The sequence below is a fragment of the Aquarana catesbeiana genome, linkage group LG05 (genome assembly GCF_042186555.1).
Source record: "Aquarana catesbeiana isolate 2022-GZ linkage group LG05, ASM4218655v1, whole genome shotgun sequence".
NCBI classification, from domain to species: domain Eukaryota; kingdom Metazoa; phylum Chordata; class Amphibia; order Anura; family Ranidae; genus Aquarana; species Aquarana catesbeiana.
Genome location: NC_133328.1, coordinates 366,880,554 through 366,903,645, shown reverse-complemented (window position 1 = coordinate 366,903,645; position 23,092 = coordinate 366,880,554). Strand labels below are relative to the sequence as shown.

Here is a 23,092-nt window from a genome sequence, read left to right as displayed (position 1 = left end):
CAAAGTTATTATTGGCTATCAAGATGAAAATACAGTAATAGAGATAACTTTGTATACTTTATATATCCTTCATTTTATGGTTTGTTAAAAATTCTGGAAATAAAGTACCGTATGTTAAAAAAAAAGTCCTGCCTAGCAGCCAATGTGACCAGCACACTGGCTTGGGAGGGCACTGACTTTTTCGTCTTTGTTAGAGTTGTTATGCACTTTTTAACAGCGGCTTCAAAGAAGACCTGAAGCTTTTAACCCCAACAGTGCTGCTAGTTGAGTGACAGGAAGATGATGGGACATTCCTGCAGTGAAGATTTCTACAGAATCCAGCTGCCTGTTGGACTTGAGGCATTCTTTATTACAGGTAAATCAGCTCACTAAAGCTATAAAGAATGATTTTTTTTGTGGCTAAACTTAAGCTTTTAAATAACTTTTACTATCAAACATTTCTACGGTTCTGTCACATTCAAGCAGCTTTTGGGACAAACTTGAGTGGATCTAGAATGCCAATATTACTCTGAAAATACTCGCAATAAATGTGGCAAGAATGAGACAGCCAGTTAGGCTTAATGTTCATGGGACATTTTTACAACCTCTCCTGAACGATTTAACTTGACAGATAGTAACCCACGTTTAAAACGTCAGTTTTGCCACGTTTAAATGGCACGTTTGCGTTAAGAAGTGTTTGAAAAAAGAGAACTTTTTTTTTTCAAAATAGCCAAAAATGAAAAACGCCTGTAACGAAATGTGGCTAAACACAAGTTACCGCGCTTAGCCGCGTTTAGAAGAGTTTGGCGCTTGAAACACCTCTAAACTCAGCATCTGAGCTTTCCAAAAAAGGCCTCTAAACTTTTTTTTCAACTGCTCCTGAACTCTCCTCTATGTCACCTGATCAGTACATGTACACAGGTTAGTTTATAGTCATTTCTAGGCAGTTGAGTTTAGAGGCTTTTTTTGGAACGCAAAAAAATGGGTTCAGACGTTGAGTTTAGAGGCATTTCAAGCACCAAACACAGGGGTCAGAAGGGCAGTGTACAGGGGTCAGCAGAGCCATGGATAGGGGTTAACTGAGCCAAGGACAGGGGTCAGCAGGGAAGAGGACAGGAGTCACCATTGGCAGTTCAGAGGACAGGAGTCACCACTGGAAGCAGAGAGGACAGGAGTCGCTGCTAGCAGGAGACCTGACAGGGGTCACTGCTAGCAGGAGGCCAGACAGGGGTCACTGCTAGCAGGAGAGCGGACAGGGGTCACTGCTAGCAGGAGAGCGGACAGCGATCGCCACTGGCAGGAAAGAAGACAGGGTTAACCACTGGCAGGAGAGAGGACAGTGGTCATCGTTGGCAGGAAAGAGGGCAGGGGTCACCGCTGGCAAGAGAGAGGGCAGGGGTCAGCGCTGGCAAGAGAGAGGGCAGGGGTCAGCGCTGGCAAGAGAGAGGGCAGGGGTCAGGGCTGGCAAGAGAGAGGGCAGGGATCACCTCTGGCAGGAGAGAGGGCAGGGGTCACCGCTGGCAGGAGCGAGGGCCGGGGTTACCTCTGGCAGGAGAGAAGGCCGGGGTCACTGCTGGCAGGAGAGGAAAGAGGTCCCTGCTGGAAGGAGAGAGGACAGGGGTCACTGCTGGCAAGAGAGGAAAGGGGTCACTGCTGGCAGGACTGAGTACAGGGGTCACTACAGGCAGGAGAGTGGACAGGGGTCACCACTGGCAGGAAACCGGACAGAGTTCTTTCTACTATTCCTGTACGTTACACAATAATGGTCATTTAGGTCATTAACAACCACTCATGTCTCTCAAGATCAGATGCATTGCAAAATTACCTCCTTTAGCATCTTAAGAAGACACATATATCTATCATTACTGAGAGTACTTCACCTAGCTCCCACTTCCCCATCCTGCTCTCCACTTTTCCTGTCTCCCTGCATGTGTTCTTTTAATTTTTTTTTAATATGTCCTCTTTCTTCCCATTCTCCTGGTTCATCTCTCTACTTCCACAGGATCTAAGGATCTACTATTGCTATTCCATTTCTCTTCAAACCCAAATCTCATATTATCCAGAAGCTTAGGCCCTACCTCTAAGTGTACCAGATTACCCTCTTGGTTAGTTTTTCTCTGATCAATCAGTATTCAGCTTGTGATCCTCACCTAAACTATAAATTGAATCCAGGTTGTTGGAGAAAACAAAGCTATCTATATTCAATACATTAAGAGCACTGGATTTTGATAAAGTAACTTTTACGTATAATGGTGACACTGTAACGTGTAAAGTTCTTCTGTCTATTATGTATAGGGAGAATGTCCTTCCTTATTATCTTTGTACTATTAGTATGTAATTTCTTTATCCAATTTGGATATCATTTTTACTTACGTTGCACTTACATTTAAAAAAAATACTTTATAAAGAGAAGTTTACTGTCATGTCAACAAAACATTTGCTCCCCATTAGGTCTCCCACCATTGATATTACATTTACTATTATCATTATATAACGCTACATTTGTGATATGTGACAGTGAATTTGTACAGCATTAATATCTACAATATGGTGATGAGACATGAGCCAGGGGGGTATACAAGTTATCGTATAACATCAAAAACCTAACTCTTTCCAATCTCCAAAACATTTTAAAACAACATTCTTTTTTTGTCCTCTAAATTAAATGTATTCATTTTAAGTGACATTTATGTAGTCCTATGTGTAGTCTCATTGTACTCTACCACCTTATTTTTTATCTGTCAAAATATTTGAAAAAGGAACCTTGTTTTAAAAAAGGTTTATTTTTATATATATTTTTTAGTTACCCGCTAAAGTGTATCACTTCAGCAACACATTTTTCCTTCTCAAACTGCTTCCATTTAATCAAGTATGACTTGGCTACTTGCCACTGCTGTACACCACAATAATGCTGCAAGGTGAGCATTTATTTCACAAATACACATACGGTGCCTTGAAAAAGTATTCATACCCCCTGAAATGGTCCACATTTTGTCATGTTACAACCAAAAATGTAAATTTATTTTATTGGGATTTTATGTGATAGATCAACACAAAGTGGCACATAATTGTGAATTGGAAGGAAAATGATAAATGGTTTTCAATTTTTTTTACAAATAAATATCTAAAAAGTGTGGTGTGCATTTGTATTCAGCCCCCTTTACTCTGATACCCCTAACCAAAATCTAGTGGAACCAATTGCCTTCAGAAGTCACCTAATCAGTAAATGGTGTCCACCTGTGTGTAATTTAATCTCAGTATAAATACAGCTGTTCAGTGAAGCCCTCAGAGGTTTGTTAGAGGACCTTAGTGAACAAACAGCATCATGAAGGCCAGGGAACACACCAGACAGGTCAGGCATAAAGTTGTGGAGAAGTTTAAAGCAGGGTTAGGTCAAACAAAAGAATATCCCAAGCTTTGAACATCTCATGGAGCACTGTTCAACCCATCATCTGAAAATGGAAAGAGTATAGCACAACTGCAATCCTACCAAGACATGGTCGTCCACCTAAACTGACAGGCTGGGCAAGGAGAGCATTAATAAGAGAAGCAGCCAAGAGGCCCATGGTAACTCTGAAGGAGCTGCAGAGATCCACAGCTCAGATGGGAGAATCTGTCCACAGGACAACTATTAGTTGTGCACTCCACATATCTGGCCTTTATGGAAAAGTGCCAAGAAGAAAGCCATTGTTGAAAGAAAGCCATAAGAAGTCCCGTTTGCAGTTTGTGAGAAGCCATGTGGGGGACACAGCAAACGTGAAAGAAGGTGCTTTGGTCAGATGAGAACAAAATTAAACTTTTTGGCCTAAAAGCAAACGGCTATGTGTGGCGGAAAAAACTAACACTGCACATCACCCTGAACAAACCATCCCCATCATGAAACATGGTGGTGGCAGCATCATGATGTGGGGATGCTTTTCTTCATCAGCGACAGGGAAGCTGGATGAAGCCAAATACAGGGCATCCTTAGAAGAAAATCTGCTAGAGTCTGCAAAAGACTTGAGACTTGGGCGGAGGTTCACCTTCCAGTAGGATAACGACCCTAAACATACAGCCAGAGCAACAATGGAATGGTTTAGATCAAAGCATATTCATGTGGTACAATGGCCCAGTCAAAGTCTGGACCTAAATCCAATTGAGAATCTGTGGCAAGACTTGAAATTTGCTGTTCACGGGCGCTCTCCATCCAATCTGACAGAGCTTGAGCTATTTTGCAAAGAAGAATGGGAAAACATGTCACTCTCTAGATGTGCAAAGCTGGTAGAGACATCCCCAAAAAGACTTGCAGCTGTATCTGCAGCGAAAAGTGGTTCAACGGAGTATTGACTCAGAGGGGCTGAATACAAATGCACGCCACACTTTTCAGATATTTATTTGTAAAAAATGTTGAAAACCATTTATCATTTTTCTTCCACTTCACAATTATGTGCCACTTTGTGTTGGTCTATCACACAAAATCCCAATAAAATACATTTACGTTTTTGGCTGTAACATGACAAAATGTGGAAAATGTCAAGGGGTATGAATACTTTTTCAAGGCACTGTAGCTGTCTAATTCTACCACTACAGAGATGTGGAAGAGGATTCAGTTACTTTGTTACTTTACCTGTTGCTTTGTCTGTGATAGTGAACAGGTTTTTTTCTCTGTAGATTTCTTGAAGTTTAAAACCTAAATAGATAAATATATCAGTTTGATGCAGAATAGAAAAGAAATAATATAAAATAAGTAGGTTTTGGGGAAACAAACGTTGTTTTCCAGTGTAGTATATGATTACTGTATATGCTGGGGTCAACAAGCTTTGGGTATCTGTTTGACAACAGTTTGAGATGCTTCTAAGATAATTTAAAATTCACTGATATATGCATTTGACCCGTAGCTGACTGCAGTATACAGTGGGTAGAAAAAGTCTACACACCCCTGTTAAAATGTCAGATTTCTGTGATGTAAAAAATGAAACAAAGATAAATCATTTCAGAACCTTTTCCACCTTTAATTTGACCTAAAAACTGTACAACTCAATTGAAAAACAAACCAAAATCTTTTAGGCGGGAGGGGAGTATAAAAATTAAAAACTAAAATAATGTGGTTGCAGCGTACACACCCTCTTATAACTGGGGTTGAAGCTGTGTTCAGAATTAAGCAATCACATTCAAACTCATGTTAAATAGGAGTCAGTACACACCTGCCATCATTTAGAGTGCCTCTGATTAACCCTAAATAAAGCTCAGCTGTTCTGGTAAGTCTTTCCTGGCAGTTTCTTAGTCTCATCCTACAGCAAAAGCCATGGTCTGCAGAGAGCTTCCAAAGCATCAGAGGGATCTCATTGTTAAAAGGTATCAGTCAGCAGAAGGATACAAAAGAATTTCCAAGGCATTAAAAGACAGTCATCATCAAGTGGAGAAAATATGGCACAACAGTAACATTACCATGAACTGGACGTCCCTCCAAAATTGATGAAAAGACCAGAAGAAAACTAGTCAGGGAGGCTGCCAAGAGACCTACAGCAACATTAAAGGATCTGCATGAATATCTGGCAAGTACTGGCTGCGTGGTACATGTGACAACAATCTCCCACGTTCTTCATATGTCTGGGCTATGGGGTAGAGTGACAAGACAGAAGCCTTTTCTTACGAAGAAAAACATCCAGGCCCGGCAAAATTTTGCAAAAACACATCAGAAGTCTCCCAAAATCATATGGGAAAATCTGTTATGGTTGGATGAAACCAAGGTTGAACTTTTTGGCCATAATTCCAAAAGATAGGTTTGGTGCAAAAACAACACTGCACATCACCAAAAGTACACCATACCCACAGTGAAGCATGGTGGTGGCAGCATCATGCTTTGGGGCTGTTTTTCTTCAGCTGGAACAGGGGCCTTAGTCAAGGTAGAGGGAATTATGAACAGTTCCAAATACCAGTCAATATTGGCACAAAACCTTCAGGGTTCTGCTAGAAAGCTGAATATGAAGAGGAACTTCATCTTTCAGCATGACAATGACACAAAGCATACATCCAATTCAACAAAGGAATGGATTCACCAGGAGAATATTAAAGTTTTGGTATGGCCCAGCCAGAGCCTAGACCTGAATCTGAAATCTGTGGGGTGATATGAAGAGGGCTTGCCAAGTCAAGATGTGCCATTCTGATAGACTCATACCCAAAAAGACTGAGTGCTGTAATAAAATCAAAAGGTGCTTCAACAAAGTATTAGTTTAAGGGTGTGCACACTTATGCAACCATATTATTTTAGTTTTTTTATTTTTACTTTCCTCTAACTAAAAGATTTCAGTTTGTTGTTCAACTGAGTTGTACAGTTTATTGGTCACATTAAAGGTGGAAAAGGTTCTGAAATTATTTCTTTGTCTCATTTTTTTACATCACAGAAACCTGACATTTTAACAGGGGTTTGTGAGGAGGCTGTTCACACATCTGCAACTCGATACCTCGGACTTCCCTGCCAAAGTCATTATCTCTATAGTCATCGAAAAAGCTTTTGATTCTGTTGATTGGCAATACATTCATAAAGTACTAGAAAATATGGGTTTTGGTCCTGGTTGGATCACTCTGCTGTACAGTGACCCACGGACGGCAATTTGGCTGGGGTTCTCTGTCTCTGATTTCTTTACCATGGGTAGGGGCACAAGACAGGGCTTCCCTCTCTCCCCATTTCTTTTTGTTTTAATGATGGAGCCCATGACAAGGGAACTTAGGCACTCCACTGATGTAGGAGCAATTTGGGTGGGGAATATTCAGGAATGGCTAGCATTGTACGCTGATAACTTGCTCCTATTCCTCAGGGACCCAGGGCCATCTCTCTAAGCAGCCCTATTAATACTGAACACATTTGCCTCCTTTTCAGGCCTGCGGGTGAATTGCAGCAAGTCATCCATTCTACCAGTGGGACCTGAGGCAAAGAACCTACTGGACAGAAGCCTACCGCTGCGATGGGTTTCCTCTATCACTTAGTAAAGATAACTGCCAACATTCAAGACTACATGCCACTAAACCTTCTCCCGCTGGTGAATCAGCTACAACAAAGAACCCAGGCCTGGAAGTGGTTACCCTTATCTTTGATGGGGCGTATTAGCCTCATTAAAATGAAGATTCTGCCAGTAATTTTATACCTCTTACGTCATTCTTCTCTGTGGATTCCCAGAGCATACTTTCAAAATCAGAATAGTATCATAGGGTCATTTTTATGGTCCCCCCAGTCACCTCGTATAAACATAAAGGTACTCCAGGAACTCTGGGGACGGGAGGGTTGGCAGTTCCGGACTGGCAAAAATACTATCTGGCTGGCCAGATGGTTTTTGCTAGGGGTTGGCTGTTGTCGGATGACGGGGACTCTGCCACAGTCCTGGAAGCGGCACAGTTAGGGTCATACGAGAGCCTATGACTGGCCCTGTACGGAGGCCAAAATCCAGCCTACCAAATACTGAGTCAATGAAAGTGACTATTAGGGCATGGGAAACTACCACCTACCTTGTGTCTCCTAGCTATGTGGGAGTTACACCATCAGCCCCCCTATGGATGAATCCAAATCTCCCTCATTTTTGTTCCTTACCGGATCCCATGATTTGGGTCTGTAGAGGCGTTAAGGTGTTGGGAGACATCACCAGGGAGGGTGTCCTCATAACCTTTGACCAATTGAAGGCAAGAAACAACTTACCCAACTCATACTGCTTTCGCTATCTGCAGCTGCACCACGCATTTCAGGTGCAGTTCTGTAGCCAAAGAGTCGAATGTCTCCACGCGGCACTATAAGACCTCTTGTCCAATGAGGATTTGAGAAAACCATTATCAGCAACGTACAAATCCCTATTTAAAAAAATACCTCCAGGGGTATCCAGATGCCGTGAATGGTGGGAAAGGGAAATCACAGATATCCAGGGAGAACACTGGGAAGATATGTGGGATCACCCTTTCAAGCATTTAATGTCTGCCAGGGACTGTCTGATCCAGTTTAAGTTCTTACATCAAATTTATTGTACACCAGCCAGGTTGTCAAGCATTTATCCCTCCGCTAGTAATAAATGTTGGAGATGTTCATACTCCCCAGCCAATGTGGATCATATCTTTTGGAGTTGCTCGCAGATCCAGAGTTTCTGCTCTGGGATAACCTCCTATATATCTGAGGCCCTCAGTGTCCCAATCCCTATGTCGCCAAGGGTTTGCCTCCTTGGTTTGGTAGAGGAAGTGGTTCCCTCTCTAGCACACCACACCTTGCTAAATATAGGGTTATTTTATGGCAAGAAGGCTATCCTACTAAACTGGAAGAAGCCAAATGCTCCTATGCTGTCATATTGAAAGGGACTGGTAAACTGGGTGATCCATCTTTATAGAGCAACGTACAGGTCAAGGGGTTGTGGGAAAAAATTCCATAAATGTATGGCAGGCATGGCGTGGCTCTTCATCTACTGTGGGTTAAATGACTAAGTGAATTTATCCCAACTTAGATGACATGGAGTAGACAATCCTGAATATACATGGTGATTGCCTCAATAGGTACTTACCTATCTATCCCCTCGGCTAGTGTTGAACATCCAGTTTGAGGAATGACACGGTAAAACTTTGTTGAACTAATGGGTGCTGTTAGCTGAGATTTTCTGGACTTGGCTGCTGGTCAGAGTTAAGGGGAGGGAGGGGGTTGGGGAATGTTTGATTTTGGGTAGTTGAACTATGTTAGTTCACACTTACTGGCCCTGCATGGCCACTCGCCGGAGCGGGTACGTTGCCTGCTCCGGTTTTGTGCTCTATCTTTGTATTGTATTGTACTGTATAAAAATGTAATAAAAAGAATTTATAAAAAAAAAAAAAACAGGGGTGTGTAGAATTTTTATATCCATTGTATATGTTAATACGAAACCCATGTGAAGCCCATTAACATCCAGCTGTTCACAAGACCTGTGCTTGATACTATCAATATTGTACCCTCAATTCAGTCCATTTTTTTGCATATTTGTTTTGTGAATTTTTTTTACAGAGGCAAATACAATAAGACACCTCCAAGGGACCATTACAGATGCTGGAACCATCAAGACAGTCACTGGGCCATCACCAGCCTTGCAAGGCCTACCATTGTTGGAGAGTCTGAATCAGGATGTACAGTATGTATATATATAGTAAAGTACAAAACAAAATAAAACAACAAAAGAAAAATATAAACATAAAGTGCCTCAAGAGAAGAAGAAGGGCAGTCACAATGTGAAATACTCTATTTCTATTTTAACGCTATTTCATTTATTAGTTCACTACACCTCATCTCTAACATGCTAAAATGTGCTGTATTCATTTTTTCCTTGTCAAAAGAAGTTTATTGAGTATACAATATTATAAAGATACATAAAATAAGTTTACAAGGATCTATAAAGTAAGCTCATTGTTTTACAGTAGGGTTTATATAGGTAAATATCATGAAATTTCAAATATTAAACATTGGGTTCATGCTGTATTCATTTTTTTTTTGTTTTTTTTTTACCCTATTGTATGAGTCATGAATTCCTAGTACAGTTAAATTTGATTTTTTTTTTTTAGGTGTGTTCTTTTTTGTCTCCTCTTCTATTGCTTTTCCATATAATCGTGTAGCATCCTCTAGTGTGTGCTACTAGTAGCGGCAGTATAGGAAAAACATAGCTGGCACTAGGTTAGAGCTAATTCATTAAATCTGGGTCAGGGTTACTAGAAGCCAGGGCTGGATGACTCATCCCGGCAGCTCTCTGGTGTCTCCCCCTGTTTCCAGGGTGTTGGAGAACATTTTGGAACTAGAGGGCAGGGGTGAGGAGGAGCTGCTTTGAATATTATGAGCCCTTGGCCAATCCCCAGGAGTGGGCCTGGCAGGGAATTAAGGAAACCTCATAATTATACATGCGCCATGCCAGCAGGACAGTCGGGTGGAAGATGGAGAAGGAGTGCCAACGAGAGGCTGTCAGTGGGACCCCTTACAGGGGGGGTTGCCTCGGGCTGGAACTCCGGAAAGCTGTCCTGGAAGGATCCCACCACAGGAGACAGTTGGAGGGACTCATGCAGGAGAGGCAGCGGGATAGAGCAAGCAGAGACAGTGAGTAGATCAGCACGGTGCAGGAACAAGACAAGGGGAGAGACTGTCAGCTGTAACCATGCTCTTTTGAGAGCATGGTGCCAAGTCTTCATTCACCTTGCCCTGGGGAATCTCTATGCCCTGGGGAATCTCTATGTGTGTGCACCAGTCGGGAGGACTGGGGGAAAAAAGCCGCCAGGTGGGCTTTTCTGCAGCAGTACAACTGGGCCCAGTGTCTACAGGGAGGCAGAAGGAGATGCTGTCCACTCCACGTACTAACTTTTTCACAAAAGGACTGGATGTTCCTAGCCTGTAATGGGCTTCTGCTTTATTGAGATAAAAAAGTGACTAAAGATCACCCATAAATCATTATGCAAAAAGGTCCAAGTGATTAATAATTGTTCATCTGTGAGAACCAGAAAAGATCCACCACCAGGAATAGAAGGGGTCACTCCTTACCGGATGGCCACGATCCCCCACTACAGAGGATCATAGCTGGCAGGTACACCTTAACACTGGCAGTGGGAACTCATATCAGCATCCGCTAGGGGTCATCACACCATCAACATCAACAGCAAGCTTGTGGCAGAGCTTCATTCTGGTCACTGGATACTGATCATCTGGAAAGTGGTAGTTATATGCTGCTTTCTCATTAATATCTGACTCCCTGCTAATATCCTTTAGGACAGGTATGGTGGAGGATCAGTGAACAATGGACTTTTACAGAGGTTGGATATCACACAGGACAGATACCACACTCCCCAGTCTACACAAACACCAAACTGGGCTCCATTCTGGAACCAGTTCAGGTTGGGGCTCCGTGTCTGAGTGGATACACAGAGCTCTGACTTGGCTCGGGTGCCCCCATAGAAAGCTGCTGACCGTGGGGGAAGAGGAGGATCCGGGCCACTTTGTGCAAAACCAACTGCACAGAAGAGGTAAGTATAACATGTTTGTTATTTTTTTTCTAAAATGAGACTTTACAATCACTTTAAGGCTAAGGCATCAGCTTGGGCAGGTAACTAGCATTCTCAATACAAAGTTCAGCAATAGCAGCCTGTTTTTTCATGACAGATTATCCCTGTGAAGGTGAAAGTGATTTATCTTTTTTACTATCCTTTGTGCTGTTGAGAAATAAGTGGCAGATGTAGCAAGAGTCCTACATTAAAATATTTTACGCAGTGTCATGTAACCCATGTCTGCCCATGGGAGATTACTATATTTTCATTAATAACTGAAAAGGGGAACTAAAGAGGAACAGAGACAAGCTGTTGCCAAACACAATTTACACGATCTGTCACAGGACTGGTTCAGAAAGTAAACAGAAAGTAAATCTAAGGCATATCAAATAGATGTAAATAATACAGCAAAAAGAAATGATGTGCAAAGCGCAGCGACCCAGAAATTATCTATTAGTCCTGCTATTATCTACCTGGTTAATATAGGTTACCTGAATTGCTCATTGCACTTGTCTTACCTAATGTGATACTTGTTTATTAATTTTAGAAGCGCTGACAACAAAGCACATGGATCTTCAACAATTACTTCTTTGTGATGACAGAGGGGCCTCCAAATAACTGACTACAAAGTAAAAACTAGGTGTACCATCATCCAAAAGACAATAGTAAGTGGATGCAAGGAGACTATTCCCCACAAAGGTCTCCAAAGCAGAAAGTCCATTTTCCTATTTTCTATCTCTGTACCCTGGACATGTTACACATCAAATACAAAGGTATACATTTTATTGGTACATGATTTACATCAGGGATCCTCAAACTACGGCCTTACAGCTTTTACGGAACTACACATCCCATGAGGCATTGTAAAACTGATATTCACAGACATGACTAGGCATGATGGGAATTGTAGTTCCTGAACAACTGGAGGGCCGTAGTTTGAAGACCCCCGATTTACATTAAACACAAGATTTGTTGTAATCTGTATCTGGATACATTGTTTTTAATGTAAATCATGTACCAAAAACCGTACACCTTTTTATTTGATGTGTAATATGACCAGGGTACAGAGATAGTCCATTTTCTTATTTTCTTTCTACTTTGGAGACCTTTGTGGGGAATAGTTTCCTTGCACCCACTTACAATTGCTTCTTTGTGAATCTAGCATTTTGGTACTTACTTCAGACATCTGGGCTTCTGTGTTGCCTTTAGTACCAAGATAAACCATGGTCAGGGCAGATCCAATACTCATTGGGGAAAATACAATGTTTTTGTCATTGTCTTCAATGAGCTTTAGGCAAAGCTTCACGGAAACCTCATTGTACGATTTAACTAGTGCTTCCATGGTTATCTTCTACTTCAAAGAACAAAACTATCTTCACAGAAATATATTTGTCTGCAAAATAAAAAAATAAAATAAAGTTAATAAACATCAAAACCATTTGGGTTTTCTCCTTTACTGTAGAGCTATCAAAATGTGATTAGTTGCTATGGCTTACCAGTCTAAATTCACCTTCAATGCATTGTGGACTTTCTTAGTATGTTACTTTTATGTTATACTTGCTAAAATGTTGTATATACAAAGAAAAAAAAGACTGGAATTAAAAGTAACAGCATAACATATTGTGTTCAGCCCTAGTCATATTCTAAACTTTACAATTTACAGGATATGATATATGTAGTAAATAAAATAATACAGTACCTGTTAGGACAGTACTTCAGTGCAGACTGTTACATTGCTAGCTACACCCAAATATATACTATACTTTCATCATCAATTAAAGCAACAATTGTTTCCTGAAATATTTGAATGCCCTGCCTCAGCATGTACCTTTTACTTCTTGGCTCACAGGAAGCAGATTTGCCAACAGCAGTGAATCATAAAAAAAGATAAAGCAGCATTAAACATGTTTTTGCAAAATGTGTCAGAAATATAAATTTGTGGGAGGTGGATGGAAAAATATAGAATGTTTAGCTATACTAGAACAGACATGTCTTCTGCATAATCATGCACTCTCTATTGTAATAAAATGACAAAACAGCCAAAATACAATATTTAAATGCTCTAAAATAATACAAAAGTATAATAATGATTTGTATCTATGTTTAGTGAAGCCCAAAGTCACTTTTCAAAATCAGTTAGAGAATGGTTTTTACTATGTTTCTATGTTGATGCAGGACCTTTCCTACCATTAGGCAATGTGACAATCTAGTCTACAAGAAGATTTTTCCTTACTGGACCTGTTTGCCTAAGACGCCTGTGGTTATTGTGAGAACAGAAACAGTGAGGCAGAATCTGAATTAGTGCACTGTTTTTCTGTTGCATGCTTTGATATTTAAAGCCATGAAATAATATAGCCATTTGAGCTCTGGAAGGTTTTACCCCCCTACATGACTAGGCCATTTTTTGCTATTTGGCACTACGCTACTTTAACTGGCAATTGCGCAGCCATGCAACACTGTACCAAAATTAGATATATATCATTTTTTTCATGCAAATAGAGCCTTCTTTTGGTGTTCTATGATCACCACTGGGTTTTTTTATTTTTTATTATATAAACGAAAAAAGACAGATAATTTAAAAAAAAAAAAAACAATATTTTCTACTTTCTGTTATAAAACATATCCAATAAAATCAAATTTCTTACATACTTACAACTTTACATTGTGATCATGTGATCGCTATGACCAATCATAGTGATCACATGATACCCAATTACCAGGTATAACAGTAATCCGCTGACGAGGGGTGCACTGCGAGCTCCTAGACAGGTGCGGGCTCAATCATGTACTGTATATACACCATATTATGAAAGTATTTTAACGCCCCCCCCCCCAACTCCCGCCAACCTCCAAACTCGCTCATCCATGGCTTTATGGACCTTGTTTGTGCACCAGTGCGCAGTCATGTTGGAACAGGAAGGGACCTGACCCAAACTGTTCCCACAAAGTTGGGAGCATTAAATAGTCCAAAATGTCTTGGTATGCTGACACCTTAAGAGTTCCCTTCACTGGAACTAAGGGGCAAAGCCCAACACCTGAAAAACAACCCCACATCATATTTCCCCTTCCAACAAATGATTTGGGCGAGTGCACAAAACAAGGTTCATAAAGACAAGGATGAGCAATTTTTGGGTGGAGGAACTGGACTGGCCTTCACAGAGTTCTGACTTTCACCTGATAGAGCACCTTTGGGATGAATTACAGCGGAGACTGCAAGCCAGGAGTTCTCGTCCACATCAGTGCCTGACCTCACAAATGCGCTTCTGGAAGAATGGTCAGACGTTCCCATAGACTCACTCCTAAACCTTGTGGACAGCCTTCCCTGAAGAGTTGAAGCTGTTATAGCTGCAAAGGGCGGGCCAACTCAATATTGAAACCTACGGACTAGGATGCCATTAAAGTTGATGCACGTGTAAAGGCAGGCATCCCAATTCTTTTGGTAATATAGTACATATGTGACTGAAGATGCATGTGCTGCCCAGCCACAGTACATCTACTGTGCGGGAGAGGCAAGTGCATAGATTGGGGCTAAGCTTCGTGCAAGGGGTATTTCCTTGGTGTACAGACAATGATTGTCATATTAAAGAATTAATCTACCCAAAACACATTTTTTAAGTTTTTTGTAGATGTGATTAAGCCCAACATGAGATGTGTGTTTGTGTTTTTTTTTTCCGATAGAGTTAAAAGAGTAGAATCTGTAAAGTTTTTAGTGCTGCAATAATGTTTTTCGCGAAACATTTTCTGAGTCTTCTATACTGTACATCTTTCTAGTAAGTACATAGTAAAAAATGCTAAGAGAGTTTTTTATACTAAAATAATGGGTATTGTCTGTGCAGATATTGAGGACTGAAGAATACCAAACTGAGGAAAGATAATGTGGATTCGTATTGAGCACAATGTTAGCATCATTTCTCCAAAGTCTGCAGCAAAACATTTTGATTTAATCTTGAAATTTGCACTGCAACAAGGAATGAAAATGTTTAAAAGCCAGAGACTATACTGAACACCCCCACACTAGAACATACCCAGAAGTCACATTTAAGAAAGATTTCTAATTAAGCCCTGTTGTAAAATTGTAGCAGAGCATTCATGACTAGGGTAATAAAGAGGACTTGTCTCCCTTCTGCTACAACCATCACTCACTCCCCCCTTTACCACACCTGAATAACCACACAACAACAACAAGATAGAGTTAAATGGTCATAGTAGCCTTTTAAAAACAAAATCATAAACTTGACAAACAAAACAACAAGTTAAACTCAGTATAGATTTGAAGTCACAAAGTCCTAGTGGGCATCAAAGAAGAGAACACCTGAATCCAACCGAAATAGGCCTCCAAGCGCAACAACCACAGACTCTGAGACAGCAAACACAGATAAAACCAAATGCAGACACAACTCAGATGAGTCCCTACACTGTACATATTAGTGCCCCATATTAACCTACCAGGACTTCATACCCCGCAAGCTCCCATGACTGAGCAACACCAACCCACAAATGGGTCACCGAAGAATAACTAGCCCAAAGGGAGCAGGAACAAAGGGAAGGAGGGGACCCTCTGACTGACCACCCCTTACAGCTTCGCCCGTTCCCACTTGAACGTCCATACAAGTAAGTTTTGAAACCTTATTTTCTTTCAAACTTCAGAAAACCCCTCCTAGACCCAAGCTCCTTTAACTTCTGTTATGCTGGCCCTCCATCCATCTTTTTTTTCTTTACTCCAGGACTAACTAAAGGCTCTCATGTATACTGATCATAATTGTGGGTCATAAAACTCCATTAAAGTTGTTGTAAACCCTTACATATACCCAGTGAAGTGTGTGGCCTCTGGTGATACACAGAGATTAAGCAAATCCTCCTACATAAGTTACGCCTGTTAATCTACAGCTGTCTTTCCCTTTCACCTATTCAAAGTGCAGATTTTACACAGGATTTCTCAGCTCTGAAAGCAGGGGGCGGGAGAGCTGAATTTACACTCTGAAGAGCTCAGTGAGGAGAGGTCTGAGAGCTGATTGGGAAAAGAGATGCACCCCCCCCACACACACACACACACACACACACACACACACAGCACACAGGAACAGAGCTGAGGCTGTCAATCAGCTAAACCTTCCTCCCCTGTCACCATTTTACTCTTGGTGATGGAAAACTTGTAAGTGACTCATGCTTATAGCAGAGGAACGGTTCAGAGCACAGGCATGACACCAAGTGCTCTGGATTGAGACAAGTACACACTATAGAGGTATATGCTTTGATCATATTTCAAGTCTGAGGTTTACAACCACTTTAGGCCAGAGACTCATAAGTTGTATAAATACAACTTAGAAACAATGCACAATTGAGTCTGGCTGTACTTGAAATTGAAATTGCCAAATTTATACATATTCAGCTCTAAAGCACTATTAATAGTTCATATATCTGGTTATGATAAATTTGCATTCATTACAAGTGTCTACCTGAATGTACAGTATAAGAAAATAACAATCAGTTTAATACCACACATACTTATACTATAATAGTTGATTGGTCATATATCCTAAGAAAAATATGCAAACATAATATCATGTCTAATTTCTATCATATTGTGATTTTTTTTCTGTGCAAAAATAATATTGGTTGTTGGATTATAAAACAATGGCATTAAGGGAGTGTCTGCTAAAATTTCATAAATGCTTCAGCACTCCTATATACCCTCAACTCTCTTGTTTGGTTGAGGGTTGGTTCCGAGAATAATAGTTCCCTACCTTATAGTCCTCAAGTAACCCCAACAGGTCATGTTTTCAGGAGCTTCCATCAACTTGCTTAGATAATATAAATCAATGTAAATGGTTTGAGATATATATATATATATATATATATATATACATATATATATATATATATAAAACAGATATTTTATCTAATGGAAATTCCCAGAACATGGTCTGTTGGGGCATTCTTGAGGGCTGAGATTGGAATCACTGCTCTAGAAGTTCCACGAAATGCTGTTGCATTTGTATGCTCTATTTTTTCCCATCTAAACTATGCACAAATGCTGGGAGTCATTCATGACAGCCAATAACTCTGGTAAACCAGATTGGACTACTATACAGTGAATTGGGCTCTGCAAAGTGAGAACTAAGTTCTTTTTACTTTCAATCCCATTTCAGTATTTTGCTGTTGCTTATTGCCTATATTGTATTATCTTTTTCTTGAATTGTCTCTTTTGTTTCCTTAAAGCAATGTTTATAAATCATTAAGCTGATCCTCTAAATGCTCTAAGAAAGAAAATAAAGAGTTCTTGCCTATTTGAAGAGCACTACCATATTTTAAACTTTTGCTTTCCTTTCTGGTCAAGAGTGTCAATGACATTTTTTAAGGTCAGAATTGTTACAGCAGATGCTGTGAATGGTACATTTTCCCCAAAAATGATGTTGTGGCAGCTACTGATTGTGTACTAAAATGAAAAACATAATAAACCAAAATGACCAAAAACACACCCTGAAGAGTTAACTACGTGATTTTATTAGCTATAAATGAGCAAAATACAAAAAGGTAATAAAAACTCCCTCGATCCCCAATTAAATAGACCTAATAGGAAGTCCCAACAAAGTGGGACCCCACTAATCTATCTATAACCTCCCAAAGAATGACCTGTGAGACAGATCATCCATGCAGTAATTACCTTCATAGAAAAATGGAAACCTGAATTCCAGAGAGCCCTCCCTTCCCCGATATAAAGCACGCCCCTAATACACCTGTTAGTACCCCCAGCTACCTAGGGATGAGGGCTGAACTGTAAGATTCCTGAGAGGACAGCGTGATTCTGCAAATGCAGAAATGTTCACGCTGTTTCCTAGGTAGAATAACAGTAGCCGACCACAGAGAATGCAAAAAATGAAATAAAATAAACCAATAGTCAGTCCGTCAGTCAGAAGTGAGGAAAAAACATCATGGGAGAAAACAGGGAACAATATTAGGAGATGTATAGTGTCACGGAACGTCCCACACTCCGCTTGAGTGCTTCCGTCATATACCACTCCCTCCCAGTCTGTATACAGATATCAGATATTCCAACCTCTCTGAGCAGAAAACAAGGCGACACTTACTTCACTGCTAACATGGACTGTTTATTATGAATCAAAGTTACAAGACTTTATATGCCGTTGGAACCTCCTCTAACAATACAACTGTAACTTAATTAACATGAGCTAATTATCTAATCCTTTATACAGCCTAGGTGACTGAGACATGACCTTTCGCCCAGACTTGTGGTCACCGAGCTTCATACAGTTAATTAACACAATAGCAGTTGTCCCGTCTCCTACATCGTATAGAGGACAATGTCATTAGCTCATTCAATTAACATAAACACAGGTTAATGACACCAGCATCTCCTCACAGGATGTGTCCCAACAGAATGAATCAGTCTTATCAGCAGGGGGCTGCTGGAGGAATCCCCCCTCCCTCTTCAGGGACACAAATCTACAGTAAAGAGTCCCCATACAATATATACATATATACACGACTGAGTCCGATTAGTACAGTTCAGCCTGGATTTCTCATTCACCTCACAAAGAGTATTGTTCCATTGAAAATCCAGGGCCCATAATCAAATGGCAACAGGCTTGCATACAGTCCTCTCCAACAGCCTCTGTTCTGGCTAGGTCTGTGACATTTCTCCCCTTTCGGCAGGAGACTAACACAGGAGGAGACCCCAGACGGGTTGACTCCGAAGTTAGTCCATAGTTCCAGTCCTCTACTGCCTGTACCCACACAGTACCCCAAACAAATTGTTCTAAACAGAGTATTACTCACCCAGCCAACCTCTGCCTCTCTCAGAGAACATATCTGCCGCTGGGGAGAGGCCTGGACTGGCTCTTCTCCCTGGAATCCTTTCTGCCACTGGAGAGAAGACAGGGTGTCTGGGCTCACTCTGTCATGCTGTTGGGGATCGGGGCCCACTGCCCAGCATCCCTGGGGTATACAGGTGGAGACTGAAGTCCCATCCACCTTCACAGGAAATCCATCCTCTGTTAGTTGAGGGCAGAGTCCAGCAGTCCTCGGCCCTGTTGCCAGCCCTTCTGCTGGAAACCCCACACCATCTGCTCTGGCTACCTGTTGGGGAGGGAGGCCAACTGCCCCACCTCCCTGGAACTCTGTAGTTGTTGCAGGGGATGGCCAGAGGTTGGTAGCACTCTGCCCGGTTGCCGGTGCTTCAACTGGGGAAGTTCCCTGTAACTCCACAGATACTGCTGTTGGTGCAGGGCAGAGCACAGTGAAGTTTGGCCCCAATAGCAGCTCTTCTGCTGGAGGCTCATCAGGTTGTTCTTCCTCAGCAGAAAAGTCTATTAAATCCCCTACCTCTATAACTGGTGTCTGTGGATAGAGGTTCACCATCTCCTGTCCGTGGAACTCAGAAGATGCCATCAGTGCTGAGCAGAGCGCAATGAAGTTTGGCCCTAATCCCAACTCTTCTGCTGGGGGCTCACCCGATGGTTCTTCCTCAGCAGAAAAGTCTATCAAATCCCCTGTTTCTGCAACTGGTGTCTGGGGATGGAGGTTCACCATCTCCTGTCCATGGAACCCAGAAGATATTATCAGTGCTGGGCAGAGGTTAGCAGAGCTCTGCCCTGTTGTCAGCACTTCAGCTTTGGGGATGGCAATCTCCAGATTTTCCACTGCAGATTCTCTGGCATGCTGCTGGACAGGCACATTCCTCCATCCAAGATCATCCCATGCAGAAACAGGATCATCAAGGTCAGTCAGCACTTGCTGCATCCGCTATAAGACCTCCGCCTCCATAGCTGTGGGGGCAGGTTGGCAAAGCACACTATTGCTCTGCCACATTGCCGACTCTTCAGCCAGGATTTCGGGGTTGTCAGCTGGTATTTCCTGATAGTCCCAGGCAAAGGGAGCCCAGCCCTGGCACTGAGCAATGTCTAGCAGCCGTCTGTAGGCGATCTCTAGCTCCCATTCCTGAATGGCCAGAAACTCCAAATCTTCCTGTGCCCAGTGCACTTCCGAAATGTTCAGTAGCCCTTCTCTGAAATCCATGATTTCGTCCACCTGCCGCTCCAAATCACTCCCAAAGTTAGGGTCCCCTGTCAGCTTCACAAACAACAGTCCCAAGCCGCCGTAGCTTAAGCCTTCCGTTGGGCTGTCATCCTCTATCCAGGGACATGCTTGGGATACATGCCACCGGAGGGCTCTGTAGCTCTCATCCAGCTTTATCTCTGCCCAGACCAGCCTGCTTAATTCAGCTGTCTGCTTCTTGTGTGGTTTTTCTCCCAAAAACCGCACCCGCAGTCCGTACTGCGACCAGTACCTTTCCTCGATGGAGGGGAGAACTTTTCCCTGGTGTCGCTGCTCACGGGCTAGCACTTCCTTCCAGAGTTTGCAGCAAATAGAATCACACCATCCCAGCAGGACCTGCTCCGATACTGGTCCTCTGTGCTGTATCTGCATCTCTCGCAACCTCCTTCTGAATTCCTCATCCATGGCGGCTGGTATCTGTACCTCTCCTCTCCTGCTATCTGGACCTTGGATCCAGATGGAAGTTTGGATGTCCCAGACTGCAGGAAGCTTTCCCGCTGCTTGCCACCAATGTCACGGAACGTCCCACACTCCGCTTGAGTGCTTCCGTCATATACCACTTCCTCCCAGTCTCTATACAGATATCAGATATTCCAACCTCTCTGAGCAGAAAACAAGGCGACACTTACTTCACTGCTAACATGGACTGTTTATTATGAATCAAAGTTACAAGACTTTATATGCCGTTGGAACCTCCTCTAACAATACAACTGTAACTTAATTAACATGAGCTAATTATCTAATCCTTTATACAGCCTAGGTGACTGAGACATGACCTTTCGCCCAGACTTGTGGTCACCGAGCTTCATACAGTTAATTAACACAATAGCAGTCGTCCCGTCTCCTACATTGTATAGAGGACAATGTCATTAGCTCATTCAATTAACATAAACACAGGTTAATGACACCAGCATCTCCTCACAGGATGTGTCCCAACAGAATGAATCAGTCTTATCAGCAGGGGGCTGCTGGAGGAATCCCCCCTCCCTCTTCAGGGACACAAATCTACAGTAAAGAGTCCCCATACAATATATACATATATACACAACTGAGTCCAATTAGTACAGTTCAGCCTGGATTTCTCATTCACCTCACAAAGAGTATTGTTCCATTGAAAATCCAGGGCCCATAATCAAATGGCAACAGGCTTGCATACAGTCCTCTCCAACAGCCTCTGTTCTGGCTAGGTCTGTGACATATAGTAATCCAAACAACGGATGAAGGGGGGAGGAGAACTTTGTACTCCTTGTGATAACAAATGTCCTCAAGTGTGGGTAATTCCCTTTGTTCTCATCCTGTAATCCAAATAAAAGATCATTGTGAGCATAGGCGTGCGCAGCCTATTGCATTAGGGTGTGCACCCCAAAGCTCAAGCACACATACGTGTATATATATAATATGATACACACATTATATTGTCAAAAGTATTGGGACACCTGCCTTTACATGCATGTAGGGTTCAATATTGAGTTGGCTCCGCCCTTTGCAGCTATAACAGCTTCACCTCTTCTGGGAAGGCTGTCCACAAGGTTTAGAAGTGTGTCTATGGGAATGTTTGAACATTCTTCCAGAAGCGCATTTGTGAGGTCAGGCACTGATGTTGGACGAGAAGGTCTGGCTCACAGTCTCCACTCTAATTGATCCCAAAGGTGTTCTATCGGGTTAAGGTCAGGACTCTGTTCAGGCAAGTCAAGTTCCTCCACCCCAAACTCGCTCATCCAAGTCTTTATGGATCTTGCTTTGTGCACTGGTCTAAATCATTATGAGAGGGGGGATTATGGTGTGGGTGGAGGGGGGATTATGGTGTGGGTGGAGGGGGGATTATGGTGTGGGGGGGAGGGGATTATGGTGTGGGGTTGTTTTTCAGGGGTTGGGCTTGGCCCCTTAGTTTTGGACAATTTCATGCTCCCAACTTTGTGGGAGGAGTTTGGGGACGGCCCCTTCCTGTCCCAACATGACTGCGCACCAGAGCACAAAGCAACGTCCATAAAGACATGGACTTAGGAAGGGTGGTGGAAAATTAACTTCAAGTGCAATAATTTACATTATAATAGTAACTAAAACATATAACATTAAGTGTAACAATTTAAAAAACAAAAATTCCAAAGTATAATGGTGTGAACCTCCCAGCTAAAAAGTTGTTGCACTGGAAGTTAATTTGTATTGCAATTATCCATAGAGGGGTTTCTGCCATCCCTGCTAAGATTCTATTATGTCTTGTTTTCAAACTTATGTGTATTATATATAAAGTTGCATATCGGAGAGACCAGTATTATGGCAGCACCGATCGGCACCGATAGGCCGCACTGTTGGCCACTGATTGGCAGCACTGATGGGCTCTGATTGGCAGCACTGATGGGCACAGATTGGCAGCACAGAGTAGCACTGATTGGCAGCACAGATTGTCAGTGATTGTCAGCGCAGAGTGGCACTGATTGGCAGCACTGATTGGCAGCACAGATTGGCAGAACTGATTGTCAGTGTCAGCACAGATTGGCACCGATTGGCAGCACAGAGTGGCACTGATTGGCAGCACAGATTGGCAGAACTGATTGTCAGTGTCAGCACAAATTGGCACTGATTGGCAGCACAGAGTGGCACTGATTGGCAGCACAGAGTGGCACTGATTGGCAGCACAGATTGGCAGTGATTGTCAGCACTGATTGGAAGCACAGATTGGCAGAACTGATTGTCAGTGTCAGCACAGATTGGCACTGATTGGCAGCACAGAGTGGCACTGATTGGCAGCACAGATTGGCAGTGATTGGCAGCACTTATTGGCAGCACAGATTGGCAGAACTGATTGTCAGTGTCAGCACAGATTGGCACTGATTGGCAGCACAGAGTGGCACTGATTGGCAGCACAGATTGGCAGTGATTGGCAGCACTTATTGGCAGCACAGATTGGCAGAACTGATTGTCAGTGTCAGCATAGAGTGGCACTGATTGGCAGCACAGATTGGCAGTGATTGGCAGCACAGAGTGGCACTGATTGGGGAGAGGTAGTGAGGCTTGCTAGAGCCCTTGTGTGTGACACTGTCAT

General features: G+C 42.3%; 1 protein-coding gene across 2 annotated transcripts in view; it reads right to left on the bottom strand.

The window, feature by feature from the left end:
* The window catches only part of LOC141144861 (leukocyte elastase inhibitor-like), a 79,137-nt gene extending 66,325 nt beyond the window's left edge, over positions 1 to 12,812 (bottom strand). The window contains exons 1-3 of one of the 2 annotated variants that reach the window (XM_073630945.1): positions 12,674 to 12,812; positions 12,152 to 12,367; positions 4,586 to 4,648 (exon numbers count right to left, since the gene is read on the bottom strand). In XM_073630945.1, the coding sequence (XP_073487046.1) occupies positions 4,586 to 4,648; positions 12,152 to 12,316 (228 nt within the window). In that variant the 5' untranslated portion in view covers positions 12,317 to 12,367; positions 12,674 to 12,812. The remainder of the gene's footprint in view (positions 1 to 4,585; positions 4,649 to 12,151; positions 12,368 to 12,673) is intronic. The other variant, XM_073630946.1, reaches the window with a different exon arrangement.
* Between the last annotated feature and the right edge of the window lie 10,280 nt (positions 12,813 to 23,092).